General features: G+C 41.6%; 1 protein-coding gene and 1 long non-coding RNA gene across 6 annotated transcripts in view; both read right to left on the bottom strand.

Annotated features, from left to right (window-relative positions):
- PHF20L1 (PHD finger protein 20 like 1) overlaps window positions 1–17718 on the bottom strand; it is a 58142-nt gene that overhangs the window by 22899 nt on the left and 17525 nt on the right. For 4 of the 5 annotated variants that reach the window (XM_081874101.1, XM_081874098.1, XM_081874099.1 and 1 more), the window contains 3 exons: window positions 9744–9951; window positions 9302–9427; window positions 5848–5930 (listed from right to left, as the gene is read on the bottom strand). In XM_081874101.1, the coding sequence (XP_081730227.1) occupies window positions 5848–5930; window positions 9302–9427; window positions 9744–9951 (417 nt within the window). Of the gene's footprint in view, window positions 1–4054; window positions 5931–9301; window positions 9428–9743; window positions 9952–17718 lie in introns of those variants that run through there. The other variant, XM_081874100.1, reaches the window with a different exon arrangement.
- LOC309349100 lies at window positions 11388–17718 on the bottom strand. Its single transcript, XR_014159701.1, has 3 exons — window positions 16439–17718; window positions 14354–16179; window positions 11388–12197 (listed from the first exon to the last, which is right to left on the bottom strand). It is a non-coding gene; the product is annotated as an uncharacterized lncRNA (long non-coding RNA).

Raw genomic sequence — 17718 nt, forward strand, 5'->3', positions numbered from 1 at the left:
CTGCAGCCTATACTACACATGGATCTCTGGGTCAGGATGTGAGGCCGTAAACATGTCTTCAGTTCTCATAAACTGAACGCGTAGTGGCTCTTCAATCATACTAATACATTCAACAAAACCAATTTTTTTGCCACGTTTCTGCAGACACCATTACCATAGCAACTTTACCGCTAATTCTTCAAAGCACTACCCGCCCCCCTCAGAAAGCAAATATTCTGCTTTAATTGTTGTCAGTCCCAACAGCTTACAATTAGGTGTGTGGTTGCGGTGTCCCTGATTCTCTGCAAGTTCAGTTCAATTTTAAAACAAGACATGAAGAGTCTGGCAGTGTCCCTTTGTTATTATTATTATTATATATATTTTTTTTAAAAAAACAACAATTCAGGATTTCCACCCCCGAAGTGATCTGAATGTCACCACATGTATTTGCATTAGGATATCACACGTTTTCTCCAACAACAACAAAAACATAACAAAAGCGTTGCAGGCTAATTAATTTGGAAAAAATCAAAGCATACTGCATTTTCGAACATGTGATTGTCTGCATTGTATTTTTGTCCAATAAACGTAAAGGATAATTGTGTCAAGACAGACCTATCTATGTTTAACAAATACTAGCATTTTAGGTTTGTAGCTACTTTCCCACATGGAGTTAAAAATGATTTTCCATCTGGTAGGCAACATCGCTGTGCAAGTAAAACCTTTCATCAAACCATAGAAGAAATTCAGATTATGTGTCACCGCTTTTGGTAAAAGCAAACAAACACAGCTGAACACCACGCAAGAAGAGCTGGCACACTCCTAATATGCAAGAGCATTCTCCAATTTTCAAACCTTTGTATACGCAAGTAATGTAATTTTGGTATTGACTGCTTTCTCTTCCGGTGGTTCTGGACATTCAGAGTAAGAGAAGAGGAGTGGACAACTTCTAAACTGAGCCATTTTTGCTATAGTCTTCTCAAATCACGCACCCGACCTGTCCGTGCCACCAGATAAATGTGCAAACCAGCCACCCAAGTGGGTACAGGCATTTGTCAAAAGTACAGTAAGATTAATGTTGCATTTGGCATTACGGATGAAAGACAGGATAGGGTGGGTCTGCAAACGAGTATAAAGTCCTTAAGTTGTCCACCACTCGTACTCTAGACACTAAAAAGCCCCACTGGAAGTACCACATAAGGGCCTGGTGGTGTGAAATGTCCCGTCCAGCTACCAATGAACCAGCAATTCATGCACATTGAGAGTATAATTTATTCATGTCCAACAAGGATTTGAAGGATTGCAGAACATATCTAGGCTGATTGAGAAACTTATTTACCAAAAATTAATTAGAGCCGTAACTTGTAAATAAATGATTTTATTGTTTATCTTCACATGTGTGAAAGACATCACTACAGCAACCATTACTTTCAAAGTTACAAAATTATTTAAAACAAGGTTTTAAAACTTGTTCTAATAAGGTGCTTAACCTCTTAACAAGGACAAAATTAAACATTAGAAAAAACCTTAAACGAATGTTACTCGTTCATCTAAGCAGTTGTTGCTCAAAAGGAAAGAAAACATGGCCCAACCCTAATACAGTTAAATAGACTACTGTACCTGCTTCATGTAACCTGAGGGTTTAGGGTTAAAACAGTTGTAAACCAGAAAAGTGGGGGGGATCAGCAGCCTAATAAGACTGCTGGCCTGAAATTCTCCTCTGTATTACACTTGGGGGGGGGGACTGAGCCATAATTTAACCATAAATGTTATCGCTGTAGACAGCTTAGCCATTGCAAAGTCATTCTGGCCCGAGACGGATTAATGCTGGCTCCCCTCAAAATACAAATTGGGAACCAGACTCATGAAAGAATGCTCTCCCTCCTCCATTCCTTTCCCTAAATTAACCATAGTTTAGAGTCATATATGCACTGATGCAGACCGTAACTAACATGTACTGGGGTTTCCTATAACCATGGTTTGAAAACCCACTTAAAACCATGGTCACGTGGGTTCTAAAGGAACCGTGGTTTGCATTTATTTAGATGTAACTTTAAACCATGACTAATACTAGGTGGGAAGGATCACTCTGAGGTGCTCATATGTCTGGCTTCCAATCTGCATGCCTTTTTTATTATTATTTTTTGCTGGGAGCCAGTGTTACATCTGCCCAAGACCTCTAAGGTTTCACTCCTCAGTCGTCGTTTGTTTCAACGGCGCTAGTGGCTAACTTTAAAAAGGTGTGCAAATTCAGAATTTTTCCTACCAAAAAAGAGAGGGGGAAGCAAAAAGCTCAAGTTTGGTTTCCCGTGAGAACATTTGCTAATAACTAAACAATTTATAAAAGAAGAGTCCACATAACCAAAGTGTTTGCAAAGACACATTTCATAGGCTGTTAATTTGAAATGCTGACAACAACCTGTAGATACGCAATTGTAAACTTCCGACAGAAACAAAAACCAGCCATGTTTAGTTTAAAATACACAAGTATTTTGTTGCTACAGAACAAAGTCTGCAAAACTGAGATAGTTTCAATAGTGGCTCTGCTTGGTAAGTTAAGGTTAGTGCTGCACTGTTTGTGGAAGAGTCATCAGGTTGTCAATCATTCCATAACTTATTTTAATTTGGGGGGGGGGGGCTGCATGTCTACACTGTAGAAGGAAACTGGCTGCAATGCCCCAAACTATTTCCTAGGGGGCAGATTCATTGGGATGCCACAAAAAAGATTGCTTTTCCATTATGTGTTGCCAGGCACATTTGGTGAGAAATAGTCTGTCTAATTCCCTGTTTTTCTTGCATACTGTGGTCCTGGAATATGTGGGTTTATCCGCAGAATCAAATCCAGGTTTTGTAAGGGCGTGGAGCATTTGGTGTGGGCATGGTTAAGAAGTGAGCAAGAGAAGAGGGCTTAAGGGGCTGGGTTTTCACATTTTGAGTGCCTTCCAGCACCTCTGCTTTTATGATGCCTACAACTACTTGATCAGCCAATTTGGGGGCTGCAGCCTTTATCCTTAAGAAGAAAAAGGTAAGGGTGGAACTACATGTTACAAAAAACACAACGCTGCCACTGGAAAAATACTAATTCCTATGCTGAGTCTCACCCCACACCCGCCAACACAAACACACATACCTTCCATAATGTCTATTTCACTTACTGCATGTCCTAATGTCACTTGCAATGTGCTTTCCCCCCTGCTCTTGCAGGGAAAGCACACGACATCAGGACAAGGGCTACAATGGCAAAGCCTGCAAATGGTGGGTCATGAGTCATGCTCTAAGTGCCACCACCATATTACTTTTTGCTTGTACTTTTTGCTTGGAAAAGGGGGGTGGGGTGGACAGTAGGAAGAGCAGAGGGATAGGGAGACAGGAAGTGAAAAAAGAAAAAGAGCGAGAACAGTAAAATAAATTAGAACTGTGTCTATCTTGCAGACTGGAGCTAAACAAGAGCTCCGGATTCAAATAGTTTGAAGGCCACTAGGCTAGATGTTATGGAGGTGACTCAATAGCAGCCTGCCATTTTTAGTGGCAGCCGTGTGTTCTTTGAAACATGCAGTACTGCCTTAAGAAGCTGCAATGCATAGCAACACATTCTCAGCTCTTAAGCAAAAGTAAAAATACATTACGGCAATGCATTGACACCGCAGTGACTCAAAAAGGGCTGTTAAGACCTAGTCACAACTCACAATTGAACCCTAGTTTAGGGATCGGGAGAAGTTGTGGGATCTCTTTCTCTCTCACACACACAAACATTTCCCCTCAAACATACAAGTGAGTTAAGGAGAGTATCAGATCCATTTTCATCTGGCTTGGGAGTCACACAGCTCCAAAGCCAGTTACAGAAGGGCAGGGGGAAATTGACTTCCGGTTCCATGGCCCAATTCCTAAATCCAGGCTCAATGGTGAAATCTGCACTGGGAGTAAGTGAAAGCTGCACATACCATAATTAATGAGCTACCAAAACCAGCACAGGTTTAATGAGGGGAAAGAGTGGGGAGGAAATGTAGTTGCTTGTATAGGTTACTTCCTCTGACCCAATTATTTAACGCAATATGGGGGTATGTTTCAGAAAAGGGTTGGGGTTTGTTGTGGTAGACGAAAAGCACTCTTCTTAAAAGGGGGGTCTTTTTAAAAAAGAAAAAAGAAACGAACTACCCACTAGACAACAAAAATCCACATTAAAAACTATATTAAGGCTCTGATCTGAATAAATTAAAAAGGTGTATAGATTTAGGGCTCTCTTTAGCTACCTTTCGGGTAGAATTAACTAACACAGAAACACTTCCTTGATTCATTCTTGCCTGAAATGTGCTGAACGTGGTAGTTTATGGGAAGGTGAACAGGAGTCCAGGAAACAACCCACATGCACCTGTGACATCATCCTGTGGGTGTCTCCACCAATCCACAAGGGAAGCTGTCAGTAACTGGGTGGGTGGGGTTGCAGCCTATGTGGCCAAAGTGAGCAGAACACCAATTCTTGTCCGCCTTCACTTCCTGTTTGATGCACAGGCTTCAAAACAGAACAGGAAGTCAAAGGCACCATCATGCAATGGGTCTGTAAGTGACTCCAGTATGGCTTTTAGTTTACGGGTTCTGGCCAAGCAAAGGCGCACGTGTATAAACCCCGGGAGGGATCAGTGACCAGAGCTCTACTTGCGGGGGGTGGGGTGCTGCAGGTAAAGTGAATTTAGAGGATTGCCCTCTTCTTCAAGAATGAGCGGGCAGGCTAGGTGAGCTATGTTGGCTCTGTTGACTGGGAAGCACCCAGTTTAAAGAGTTGCAAGCTGGAAAGAGCTTGGTTTTAAGCTGGAGACTGAAATTCTCCCTGACAATACGCCTACTCGTGAGTTAGGAGGCTGGGTTGCAACCACATATGGCACGGGAGGCTACCTGCTTATGGATAGTCATTCTTCTTCTGTTTCTGCATCCAAATTGCAGACCATGAGAATGTTCTGAAGAAATGGAATTAATAAGCATGTAGGGGCTTCGAAGAATAGTTTGTCCTTCTCTGTGTGCACATGCCTATAAACTAACATATCTAGCACATTTTCAGATACAGGCTCATTCCTGGAAGTCATTCCTATGTGTCAACTAATAGCATAAAAGCAGCACCTACGACTGTGGTTACTTATCAAGACTTGTTAATAGTAGGCACAGCCATGCACAAAATGCGCGACCGGAGAAAACTCAACTGAGTGGAACAGGCTGGAGACAATGTGGCCATCCTCCACTTTAGATGTGGACTCAAACCAGACCCCTAAGATATTTTTAATGTCTTCTTTTTTCCTCGTATTTATTAAAAAATATACATCCTAGCAAAAAAAGGTATGGCTCATTGAACAGTTTCATAAAACACATACAAGTTTACAACACCAATTCTTACAATAGAAAGGAAACTTCTTACAAAAGAAGTTCTGGCAGATGTAAAAAAAGAAACCCCAAAAAAACCCTGTGTCGAAAAGCACAAACTGAATTTGTGTCAAGGGTCTTCTAAGCCACTTGTGGGCACAATTCCAGCTATATTGAAACGGTACCTGGGGACAGACATCTCTGAGCTTTTGATTCTCGGGATGTTCGCTTATGAAAATAAAGGTAGCCACGATCTGGGACATCAAGCTGTCTGATCCTAAGGTCCATACCACAGAAGTCAAGCCCAGACTTAAATTTGAACCTGCTTCCATGCTATGCATCCTTAGGATTGCAGACTTGCTTTCATTAACTCCATTTATGCAGAAGTGTAAACATAATTCTTTAGTCCCCTATTTACTTTCTGTCTGGCAGAGCAACGTTAACATCATGGACCTGATATTTCCCATGGTACATTCCAGTAGGACCCTTGCAAAAGAATCAAACTCTACAATTTCATACCTGCTCCAAGACTGGAGCTGCTTGTTTGTTGCCTTCCTTTTTTTCAGCACCATCAGCGCTGACGGCTTTGGATGCCAACAACCCTGCAAAAGAAAAAGGAACACAGAGATAGGATTGTTTTGAATTCACTTCCATCTACTTGACGACAAGTATATCTTATGGGTGGATCTGAGTAGACTCCATCTACATGCTTTATGGAAACACAAGGTTGAAACAGCAAAGTCTGATGATTTATTATTGACTGGTAGTTTTACGCTGTCCTGACTGGCTTTGACAGAACCCTTGGTGCCCAAAGTCTTCTATATATATTCAGGTAAATGCATGCAGGCTTCAAAGTGAGGAGGGAGCATTCACTCAAGCCCTGCCATCAACATCCCTGCACCTGCCAACTCCGCTTCCAAGCTTCAGAAGTTGAGAGCCAAGATATGAAAGGAGATGCCAACTACATTCAGCTGAATAGGCTTAGAAGTGGCCTGTGATTAGGAGCCTTGTTTTCCAGGACCCCTGCTGGACGTGAGAACATCTAAGAACACGGATAGGCAAACTAAGGCTCGAGGGCCAGGTCAGGCCCAACTGCCTTCTGGATCCAGCCCATGGATGGTCTAGGAATCGCCGCATGGATCGCCAGGGCGCATACTTTCCCTCTCCCTCACGTGGCGGTGGCGCCTCCTCCTTCCCTCCTCCTGGCTTCTCCCTGACGTGCCTAGAGGAGGAAGGGGGCTGGGCTTTGTTGCTGTCAGCAGCAGCCACTTTCGCGTGCCGCTAACCGTCCCTCCATCACCGCCGCCAGACCCTGCCGCTCGCAAGACACAAGGGCTTGTGGTGCTCTTGCATCATTTTTTTTCCCCAAAATATAGTCCGGCCCCCCACAAGGTCTGAGGGACAGTGGACCCGCCCCCTGCTGAAAAAGTTTGCTAAACCCTGTCTAAGAGGGTAAGAAGAGCCTGCTGAATCAGGCCAGTGGCACATCTAATCCCAGACCCTGTTTTCATAGAATTATTTATTTATTTATTTATTTATTTATTTATTCCCCGCCCATCCGGCTGGGCTTCCCCAGCCACTCTGGGCAGCTTTCAACAAAATATTAGAATACAGTAATGCATCAAACATTAAAAGCTTCCCTACACAGGGCTGCCTGTACATCTTCAGTGCAACCCGTGTGCACTGGGATACTGGGGGCAGGGCTTCCACACATGCCCTCGACCCAGTTCAAGCCTGCATGCATTCTGACAAACACGCGAATAAGAATGCAAGGATCTTACTAAAATCAGACTTAGTATGTTCTCCAGCAGCAAGACCTGGGTTTGACTAAAGCTGCAGGAACCCTCCCAGGCTGGTTTCTTTCTTTTTTTAAAAAATGGCACCCCACAGAGGGAAGTCTTCTCTTCCTTATACACCTACTGCTACTGCACTGCAGCTGCAGTATGAGCATGCACACATGAATTCCTGAAGGGCGCCCGCCAAAGCAAATTTGTAATTGCAAGTTAGATGTCACTGGGCCCTTCTCATATCACTTGTTTTATAGCCCTTTGTACAGTGATGTAACAGGTAAGCAGCATCTAATTATAACTGTTGCAACAGTCAATCACAGGTAAAACTGTTGTTTTTATTCAGTGAGATAGAGGTACAGTGGAACCTTGGGTTTTCAAACTTAATCTACTCCAGAAGACCATTCGGCTTCCAAAACGTTTGAAAACCAAGGATCAATGGGCTGGCTGCAAAGTCAATAGCAAAAAAAGAGGAAAAAAGTCTCGGGAAGCCATTCAACTTCCGAAAATCGTTCAAAAATAGAAGCGTTAACTTCTGGGTTGTCGGCATTCAGGTTTTGAATTGTTCGGCTTCCGAAGCATTCCCCAACCGAGGTTCCACTGTAACTGAGATGAATAATGACGTATTTCTTTGTTGCTCATAAAATCTGTTAATCAGTAGTCAATCAGCGTTTCAGTTGAATTATAAGGTTTGTAATAATAAAAATTATTGTTTATTATTTGTACCCTGCCCATCTGACTGGGTTGTCCCAGGCACTCTGGGTGGCTTCCAGCATATATAAAAACATAGTGGGAGTGTAGCTTTAATGCAGACTTGCAGTTTGATGCTGTCATATTTATGCATGATACAAGTAAACCTTGACCTTGATTAAAAGTATAAGGTTAATAAAAGCAGAGAGAGCAGAGCACATTTATATGCTGCCTTCCAAAATATATTTGTATGACCATGAAGTCAGTTTCTTATTATAAAGCAACAGGGTTTATGTGGTTTCCAACTTGAATTAGAAGACCCAGCAGGCAAGATAACATTTTGGCCTCTCTTTGATGGAGAAAAGCAAGCCAGAAGCCCAAAACAATTAAACATGCTTTTCAGCTGAGCCTGCTTGTAAGTTTCCCTAGGTTTCTTCTAATCAACAGAAATTTCCAGTCGTAAGGAACAGCACTAATTGTTTATTTGAAATAATTTCTACCTTGTTCTTTCTCCTTAAGGAGAACTGAGCGGTGTATATTGAAAACAGTAACCAAACATGAACAAGCAGTGAAGTGGTAAGTAACCTGATCCCAAGCCATTTAAGGATTTATAGGTCAAAATCAGAATTTCGGATTGCGCTCACAAATGAATAGGCAGTCAGTGAAGTTGGGGTAACATGAACCCTCCTATATCCCAGCCCCATAGAAAGCCTGGCTGCAACATTCTGAACCAACTCAAGTTTCTAAATGGTTTTCAAACACAGGAGCCCCACAGAGCATGTTACAATAATCCAGGTGAGAGGCAACTTTAAGGCATGGATCACCAATGGGCCAAGAAAGGGATGTAGGTGGCAAAAACAAAACCCTATTCTTAATTATGCAAAGGTCTCCTGGTCACTGTCAAGGCCTGAAAAGTCAGGTGTCTAAGGCTGGGTCGAAGATAGTCAGAGTATTTGGAGGGAGAGCAACCCCATCACACTGTCATTTCTTAAAATGTGGTCCCCAGATATTTAACAGAGAGTAAGGATTAGACGAAGGAAACAGGGGCATGTCAGAAGTGACTAGGCACTCCCAAGTAATGGAATCCCCTCTATATTTCTAACTATAGTACAGGATGTAGAGGGCAAACATCACTTTCATATCCTGGCTGCTACTGAGGACAGAAAGCTGGACTTGATACACTTTTTGTCTGATCCAGCAAGTCGGTTCCTATCCATCTAAAGAACAGCTAATCAACATGGCAATGTGACCAATGTCATACAAATGACCCCACTCTCTCCTAATACACACTTAAAGAGCACCTCATGTGAATGATCCAATAGCACCAAACCAATGAACAATTCACTTTTCAAAAATTTAGAAAGCTCCCCGACAATGCAAAATAAGCACAGCACGTGAGCATGCACACAATGCAGCAACTTAGAGTAGAAGTATGGATATTTGTAGCAAACAAAGGCAAAAGCAGCCACAATGCCAAGTCTTAAAGGAGAGCTTACCAGTGATCTTGTTAAGCCGAGCCCTCTTTGCCTGAAATGAGTTGCCTAGGTTATTTTTCCTCTTGTGCGCCAATGCATTCTCTGCCTGTGCAAAGGCAATCTTTGGGACGTCCACTAGAGGGAATCCTGCGTTTATAAGAGATGAAACCACAGAATAAGGTCATATCTCAAAAAACCTTGCCCAAACACAAATACTTAAGAAATATATTGTGCAGCGCAGTAAGACACCAGAAGATTTATTTACTGATTTCTGAAAGAATATTCAAAAGTGTGTGACAGCTTTATCTGATGTTTTTAAACATGGAAGTTCTTCTGCTTGCAGTTGCTGTTTCATAAATCTAAGTCACCCGGGGAGGTAATAGACAGGTTGCTAACACCCACCCAACACAGTCTACTTTTTCTGCGGCAGGGTGGGGAAGGATGTATAAAAATTTAGTTGTACCAAGTGTCTCACTGGATGTAGGCTGCTCTTCCTTCTTCTGAACTTCCTGGACAATTGCTGAGGTTGACGTTTCTTCCTTCTTTGAAGGAACTTTAAACCACTTTCTCTCCTCTTTGTCTTTATTGCTGTTCGCGCTGGTCCGAGGTTTAACTCCCGCTTTGTTTTTGGCAGCGGCCACCGCCGCAGCTTTAACCAGAGCGATCCAGTCCTTTCACCGCGAAGGAGAAAAGAGGGAGAGAACAAGGGGGTGAACTAGGCCAAAATGAAATCCAACTGTGGCTAAGAGGGTCTTGGGAGAAAGGGAACTTTTTTCATGTTAAATGCATTTTTATAGATTTGTGCATTCCACTGAGCTTTCCATTTTCCATGCAAACTGAAAGGAAAGAGATACCTGTCACATATTTAACATATAGCATGTACACATGCATGCAAAAAAAGAAAGAAGCAAATTTTTTTTGGGGGGGGGGAGGTTTGTGGCAGCCGAAAACACCAGTTTAGCTTAGCCGTTTTTCTCCCTGGCACTCAAAGGTGCTAATCGTATTTCTTAAGCATCTATAAATTTGGAACTATACAAACCAAGACGTAGAAAAGATGCTTTATACTAGATCAGACTATGTGTCCAGCTAGCCTAGCTATGTCTATTTTGACTGGTAGGAGCTCTGCAGGGTCTCAAGGAACTTTCACATCACCAGTGTTCAGAATGAACCTAGAACCTTCTGTATCAGTGACGTGCATTTTCAAGAAACTGTAAACTGGGGGGAGGGGGGATTCTATTTCAGGGTAATTTGTGTCGGATAATATTCAGTTTGCTTTGGAAATTTTTCTTACGTCCTAATTTGGCATGTTTTCTCAAATTTTGAAAACAAAGCTATAAGTTCTGAAACTGCCAAACTTGTGTAATATTGCATTTGCGAATGACATGTGTTTATTGTTAGCAATGATTTTAGGAAGAAGAAAATGTTCTGTGGAAAAATAAATTTAGAATTTAAATTTTATTCCCCCCCCCCGAAACATCCCTGTCTTGCAGGCAAAACAACACCTCTTATGATTCTATCGTCTCAACTATCTCCACAATTTGCTAAGGTTAGTGCTCAAAAAAGGGAAACATACTTTGATAATTTAGCTAGGTTTTCCCTTAAAGCAAGATTACTGCATCCCACTGCAACATCAAGGCTTAATTTCTCCCCAGGCTTTTGATCTGTTCTTTGAAAGAAAACATCTAGAGCAGTTAGTGATAAACTAGCATCTCCTCTGTTCTTTGACCTACTGTTTTGCAAGCACCACAGAGATCTGATAATCTTTAAAGGTGGAATCAAGGGCTTGATAAACATAGAATGTAGCCTGAACATGGATGTACCCATAGTACATTTAATCTAAACGCTCAAACACACCTTGCATGAAGAAAGAAAAGTTTTATGGGTGGGATTATTTCACACGGAGTTCAATCTCTTGACAAACTGGCTGCAAGTTATTTTTCCAACACCACATCAAGAGAGAGCTTTATTTTACAACAGCCACCTTCACAAGATCAGCTTTGCAAAGAAAGTTTCAGATGCACAGTAAAGCAGACAGCAGTCTGCTTTGCACATAATGTTAAGCCATAGTTTAGTTAAATATCTGAACCTAGCTCCAGCAAATCATGAAGTCATGGTTTTTTGTTGGCTCACAAACCATGGCTTGTTTTTAGCTCTGGTTTGGCACTACTTAACAGTGGTGCTTAACCACTGTTTGATTACCACACCTCAAGATGCTTGCCAAGCTACTTTCCCAAGCTCTGAAGAAATAAGCTGTGGCTTGTATGCTTATCTGACAGAGCATCCAAGGTTTGCTGAAGAAACCACAGGGAAAACAAACCACAGCCAGTGATTCCATGCCTTCCAGACACTTATTCCCCAAACTAAAGCTGTGTCACATGAGAGCTATTTTACAGAATGGCAGCATATGTATTTTGGTGCCATCTGAGTGACACTGAAGGCAGAGACTACATTACCATTTATGTTTATGGTATTAAAGTCTATTATTTAAATATCTCTGAATAAAAGCAGCCAGGCTGAATCAGACTTGACAGTCCACTTCTAATCGACTACCCTGTTTCCTATATCTGCCTGTCATATGTCTCACAAGCAGGGCATGAAAGTGACAGCACGTCCCTGCTGTTGCCCTCCAGCAATTGATATTGAGTGGCAAACTGCCTCTAAGCAGAGACCATAGCATTCAAATCTGCTTTATTAGTGTTCTTTCATTTCTTTTCTATTCAGTGTTTTGCTACACAGTCATCCTGAGACACAATTTTCCGAATGGGGAGCATGATACTGGAACGATGAGAAGAGGGGTAGGTTAGTAATGGAAAGGAAGACAGAAAACAAGCAACTTGATGGGAAACAGAGGTTTTCCTGGCAGGTGGGATGTGTGTATTACTTAGAACTACAGGGTTTTAAGACCTGTATGAGAGACCTGCTCCTAGACTCCTTATCAATTTTTGTTCATTCTCCATTATTTGTCTCAATAATTCCTTTTTGTTCTTTTCCCTGTTTTTATTTTTCAGGGCATTTTGTTGAATGAAAAAGCCCCTCATCACAGCTTTGCTGGCATCCCAGACCATACTCATTTTTGTTCCCTTATTACAGTTATTTACAAAATATTCCGACAGGTTCTTTTGAGCATTTTCTACTACTTTCTGATCATCTAGAAGATAGTCGTTTATTCTCCATCTAAACGTTCTTTCTTCAAAACCTTTTAGTTCAAATTTTATTGCACTATGGTCCGAAATCACTCTTGGTTGAATTTCAATTTTCGAGATTCTTGGAGTTAATTCATTTGAGACCCACACCTGGTCTATTCTTGACATGGATTGGTTTGGTTCTGAATAAAACGTGAATTGTTTCTCCAGTGGGTGTCTAAGTCTCCAAATGTCAATCAAATTACAATTCTTAGTCATTGAGAAAAAAGTCTTAGGTAATTTCCCATCTTTGCTCACCCCTGTTGTTCTCAGTCTGTCCATTTCCATTGACACCACTCCATTCAGGTCTCCCATTATTATAATTTTCTGATCCATATATTCGAACAGTCTTTCTTCTAAATTTTTATAAAATTCTGTCTTGTTTCCATTTGGTGCATAGATCCCGACAATTATTTTTTTTTCTCCTTGCCACTTAATTTGAACTGCCATAACTCTGCCTTCTTCATCTTTAAAAATTTGTTGAGCTTCAATTTTTTTTCTGATGTACAAAACTACTCCTCTGTTTTTACTCCTATCTGAAGATATAAATTCATTTCCCAGTCTTTTATTAATTAAATTTTTTTATGTCTTCTTGCCACGTGAGTTTCTTGTAGACAAATGATATCCAAATTTTTCTTTTTTAAATGTTGTTCGACTTTGATTCGTTTTTTTTAATCGTTAATCCCATTAATATTCCAAGTCCATAACTTTAGCTCCGTTTTCGCCATTTTGAATTCTTTATTACAAATTTTATAATTCGTCTACCTCTTCTTCTTCTTCTTCTTCTTCTTCTTCTTCTTCTTCTTTCTCTTCTTCTTCCCTCTTTCTTTCTTCCTCTAATTCATCCGGGTCCACTCCTCCTGCCACCTCCATTCCTGGCTCCACTTCTCTTGTTTCTTCCTCTCCAATTTTCCTTAGCTCCAAATAAAAATATAATACTGAAGACAGACAGCTAAGCTGTTCTTTTCTCAGTTCATTCCGTGGACTCACACAAAAACAACAACAACAAAAAGCAAAAACTTGGGTAGATAGCCTCATTCCAACGTAGTCCCTTTTTCTTTCCTTTTATATTTAAACGTTTGAGTTTAATTAAATTAAATGCAGAGGTATCCAATCATATAAGAAAATTTTTTACTGCTCAATATTGTCTTTCCACCCCTTTATTGTATTTTTTGTCGCTGGATGACTTCCTTCAACTTAAAATGGAGAAACAAAAGTTCTATTTCGTTGCGCAGTTTTTTTTCAAAACCGAAAGTACCAAGAAGTGACTTACTTTCTTTTTAACTTCGCTCAGACCGTTTGTTGTATCAAAGACCTTTTAAAGTCACAAAGTAGTTACCCCCTGCTCCCTCTTTTAGTTATCCTCTTTTTCTGCAACTTTTTGTTACTTTTGCAACAATTTATCTCACTTTTGACAAGTTCTCTAAGAGTGAGAAGTTCAAATCGCTTGCCGTTTTACCAACCTCCACTCCACGCTCCGCTCGTAGTCTTGCGCTTCTCTCAGATTGCAGTCAAAACTGACCTCATTTTTATCTCCTTTTTTTTTTTCAAAGCCTTTCTTTCATACTCCAGTTGTAATCCAAATTAAGCTCCGATTGATTGCTTTTGAGAATCGGTCACTCGCCCTGCAAGCCTGGGGCTGCGTTCTCGAGGGTGAGACAATGGCTTCCCGGTGCCTGCTTTCTCTGCCCGCCGCTCTCTTCGCTCCTATTACGGAGTTACCTGGTGGCCGGGCGATCTGCAAACGGCTCCGCTGGGATCCTGACCCTCTGGTTTCCCTCCAGAGGGGTTTTGGGGGGCTATCGCGCCCTGTAGCACCCCCTTTTACCCTCGAGAACCTGGAGTTTCTCTTACTGAGAAAATCCTGCTTGCGACGGGTCCGTGGCTCGACCTGCTCCTAGACTCCTATTTGGGAGCTACACACACTCAGCATATCTCTACCATTCTTCTTAAAAATCTGCTAACATATCCTCTCCCTGCAAATGTTTGGCTTTATCACATCTCCACTGTCTTTAAATTTTTAAAAAATGTACATTTAAATGCAAGACCAGGGAAAAGGAAACAACTGTTAAGACACTATAATAGCAAGTTTAATCAGGAAATAGATTATACTATCTTTAGAGTTGGTGGCTGATAAAAGCCATCTAAGAACCATTTCCCTACATGGCCAGCCGCAATAAGGTTTCCTGGTGAATCTGCATACAAGAAATCACTGTAATTAACCCTCAGATAAGAGTTATCACACTGTTTGAAGTTGCCACGTTTCCTGTGGGATTGTGTCAAAATCAATCCAGGGCATGATAGTACCTGCATGTCAAATCTGCATGCAAACATCAGGATGCTATGGAATCAAAACCTTATCTCACCTGTTCACAGCGTTATTTCAAAAACCCACATATGTCACTAAGGCAGGGAACCTACAGTCAATCCTAGCTCCATGACACATATATCTATACAGCAACACATTTGTCACATTCACACTTTACATATTTAGGCATACATCTAAGTGTAATTGGAAAGCTGTCTATGACTGTCCACTGGCACAGGCTACTCAACTACTATTTTGGCTTCTTATATTCATAAATTATCTCAAAGTCTAAGGCTATTTAGAGTATAGGCAAGCTATGACATGGCTTTTCAGGACAAACGTGAACTGAATTTTCAAAATGATAACTAAGATTTGTTTATGGGAGATCTGGTTTCACTTTGATTTTGTGAACTGAACTAAAAAATCTCCAACATTAATTTTCTATGCTGGATAAATCAATAGTTTTTCAAACTGCCAAAGTATCTGAACTGAAATTCGTTTTTTGAAGAGGCGGGGGGGGGGGGAGGGAATAAAGCATACCTAATGTAGTTTACATTTTATATTTAAAAAACTTGGCTTGCAACAATTTGCAACTTAGCTTGCCAATTATTTCTACTGGAAAACTTGTAAATATTTTTAAGACATGGCAAATCAATACAAACACTTCTTTACACTGTTTAAATTGTAAAGGCACTAAAGAGCTGTGCAATTACATTATATATGCATGCATTATTCCCAATGACAGCCACCTGAAAAACATTACTTACACCTTTGGGGCTGCCAATTTTTACTGGTGTTCTATCCCCTGAGTTGAATCCAGGCTAATTTATTTAGCTTCTGCTGAAATCAACAGAACAAGCCAATTAATGACTAACTTGACCAACTGATTTCAATGCAACCTGCAATCAGTAACTCAGTTTGGATACGACCCATTCATTGTTATGAATGGATAAGGTTGCAGCAAGACCACTGCTGGATCAAGTCAAAGGCCCAACTAGTACAGCAACCAGTTCTCATTGAGGCCAGCCTCTGGGAAGCTTGAAAGCAGGACCGGAGGGCAGCTGCACACTTGTGATTCCTAGAAACAGGTATTCAGAGGCAGAATAGGAAACATGGTTGGCATGGCTAGTAGACATTGCTAGCCTTATCTTCCATGTATCTGTCTAATTCCCTTTTAAATTCATCTAAGCTGATAGCTATCATCACATAGGAGAGAAGTGCCTTGTTTAACTATGCATTGTGTAGAGAAGAACTCCAGCATAATCCTATGAAACAATGCATTTTCTGAAATGGGTTATTTTCTGTATGAAACCAAAGCAGTGGGAAAGTTTGTGGGACATTTCCACTCCATTATCACTGGCTAGGGAAGAAGGTCATGTCATATATAACACTGCCTGGAATTCCAGCTGCTGGGTGATAGTGAAGAAGAAGAAGAAGAGTTTGGATTTGATATCCCGCCTTTCACTCCCTTTAAGGAGTCTCAAAGCGGCTAACATTCACCTTTCCCTTCCTCCCCCACAACAAACACTCTGTGAGGTGAGTGGGGCTGAGGGAATTCAGAGAAGTGTGACTGGCCCAAGGTCACCCAGCAGCCGCATGTGGAGGAGCAGAGATGCGAACCCGGTTCCCCAGATTACAAGACTACTGCTCTTAACCACTACACCACACTGGCTCTCTAGTGATCTTGCACGTGCTTTTCCCACCTATGTATTAAGAATCTGTGCTCCAAAATTAAATGTATTCAGATATGCTCATAATTTAGATGATTCCCCCCCCCCCAACTGTGAATTTTAAAAGAGCTGCATTATGCAGGGCAAAGAGTTTCCCCTCTAAAAGCTGCAAGAAGCCACAAGCCTGACCTTTGCCTGACCTGTACCTTTATAATGCAAGCATCTGCAGAAACGTGCTTGCATATTAAAATATTTGCCTTCTGCACACACGCACACAAAATTATGTATGGCAGAGTAGCCAAAAAGCAGCATGAATTCACAACGCTTCTCTTGAATGCTACAATGATCTGTGTGCTGCGTTGGAACGGGAGACCAACCACACAAAGAAAGGAAGGAGATAACTTTTGAGGAGCAAATCTCTGTAGAGAATTATGCAAACTTGCAAGCTTCCTGACAGTTATTTGCAAAGCTTGGATGATCTGACCACCCAAAATTGATCATCTACTTCTCCAACCACCTAGCATCTCTTTCCTACCTCCGCCATCCCAGACATCTCCAGTGACCCAAACAGCTAACCAAGAGCTACATGTCATAATTTTGATTGTTTGCAAAATCTGAAAGCTGCTACCATTGAGTCAAAGCGCAGGAAACTGTGTAAGCGAGGCACAGAAACCATGAACACTAACCCAGACCCTCAGAGGATGTACAAAATTCCTTTGTCTTAAGATAAAACTACCACTTTATTTCGTTTTCTTACGTTCCTAACCCACCTTTCTTCCACTATGGAGAACAAGGTGGCATACATGCGGATCCAAGGTCCTCCACCCAGGCACTGACCAGGCCCAAACCAGTTTCACTCCACTGTGGTTGTCTAAGCAAATTTTGCTAGAGGCACATTTCAGAACCACCTTTCAGCTTTACAAGTGAGAAAGCAAAACAGAGAGCAACATTCCGCCACCAACAGTTTCATCAGTAACAGATAGCTACCTTATTGTCACCTTTCAGATGCTTGTCCTCTACAAGAAGCTTTTGTTCTCGCTGGAAACATTATGCCTACCTGAAACATCATCCATCCTGGGCACACCTGAACCAACACTGGACTGCTCGCTCTCACCTTCTGAGGATCTACACAGCTCTGCCCCACCTCTCTGACAGCTCTCATTTTCCACCTACTGTCACCTCTTCTGCTGGTCCTGGCACAACCGGGTTTTCATGGCTTCTCCTCAGCTTCCGTTTCCTGTGTGCCAAGAGCCCTCCCTCTCCTTCAAGTCCCTCAAA

Source organism: Podarcis erhardii (genome assembly GCF_964252035.2).
Source record: "Podarcis erhardii genome assembly, chromosome: 8".
NCBI classification, from domain to species: Eukaryota; Metazoa; Chordata; class Lepidosauria; order Squamata; family Lacertidae; genus Podarcis; species Podarcis erhardii.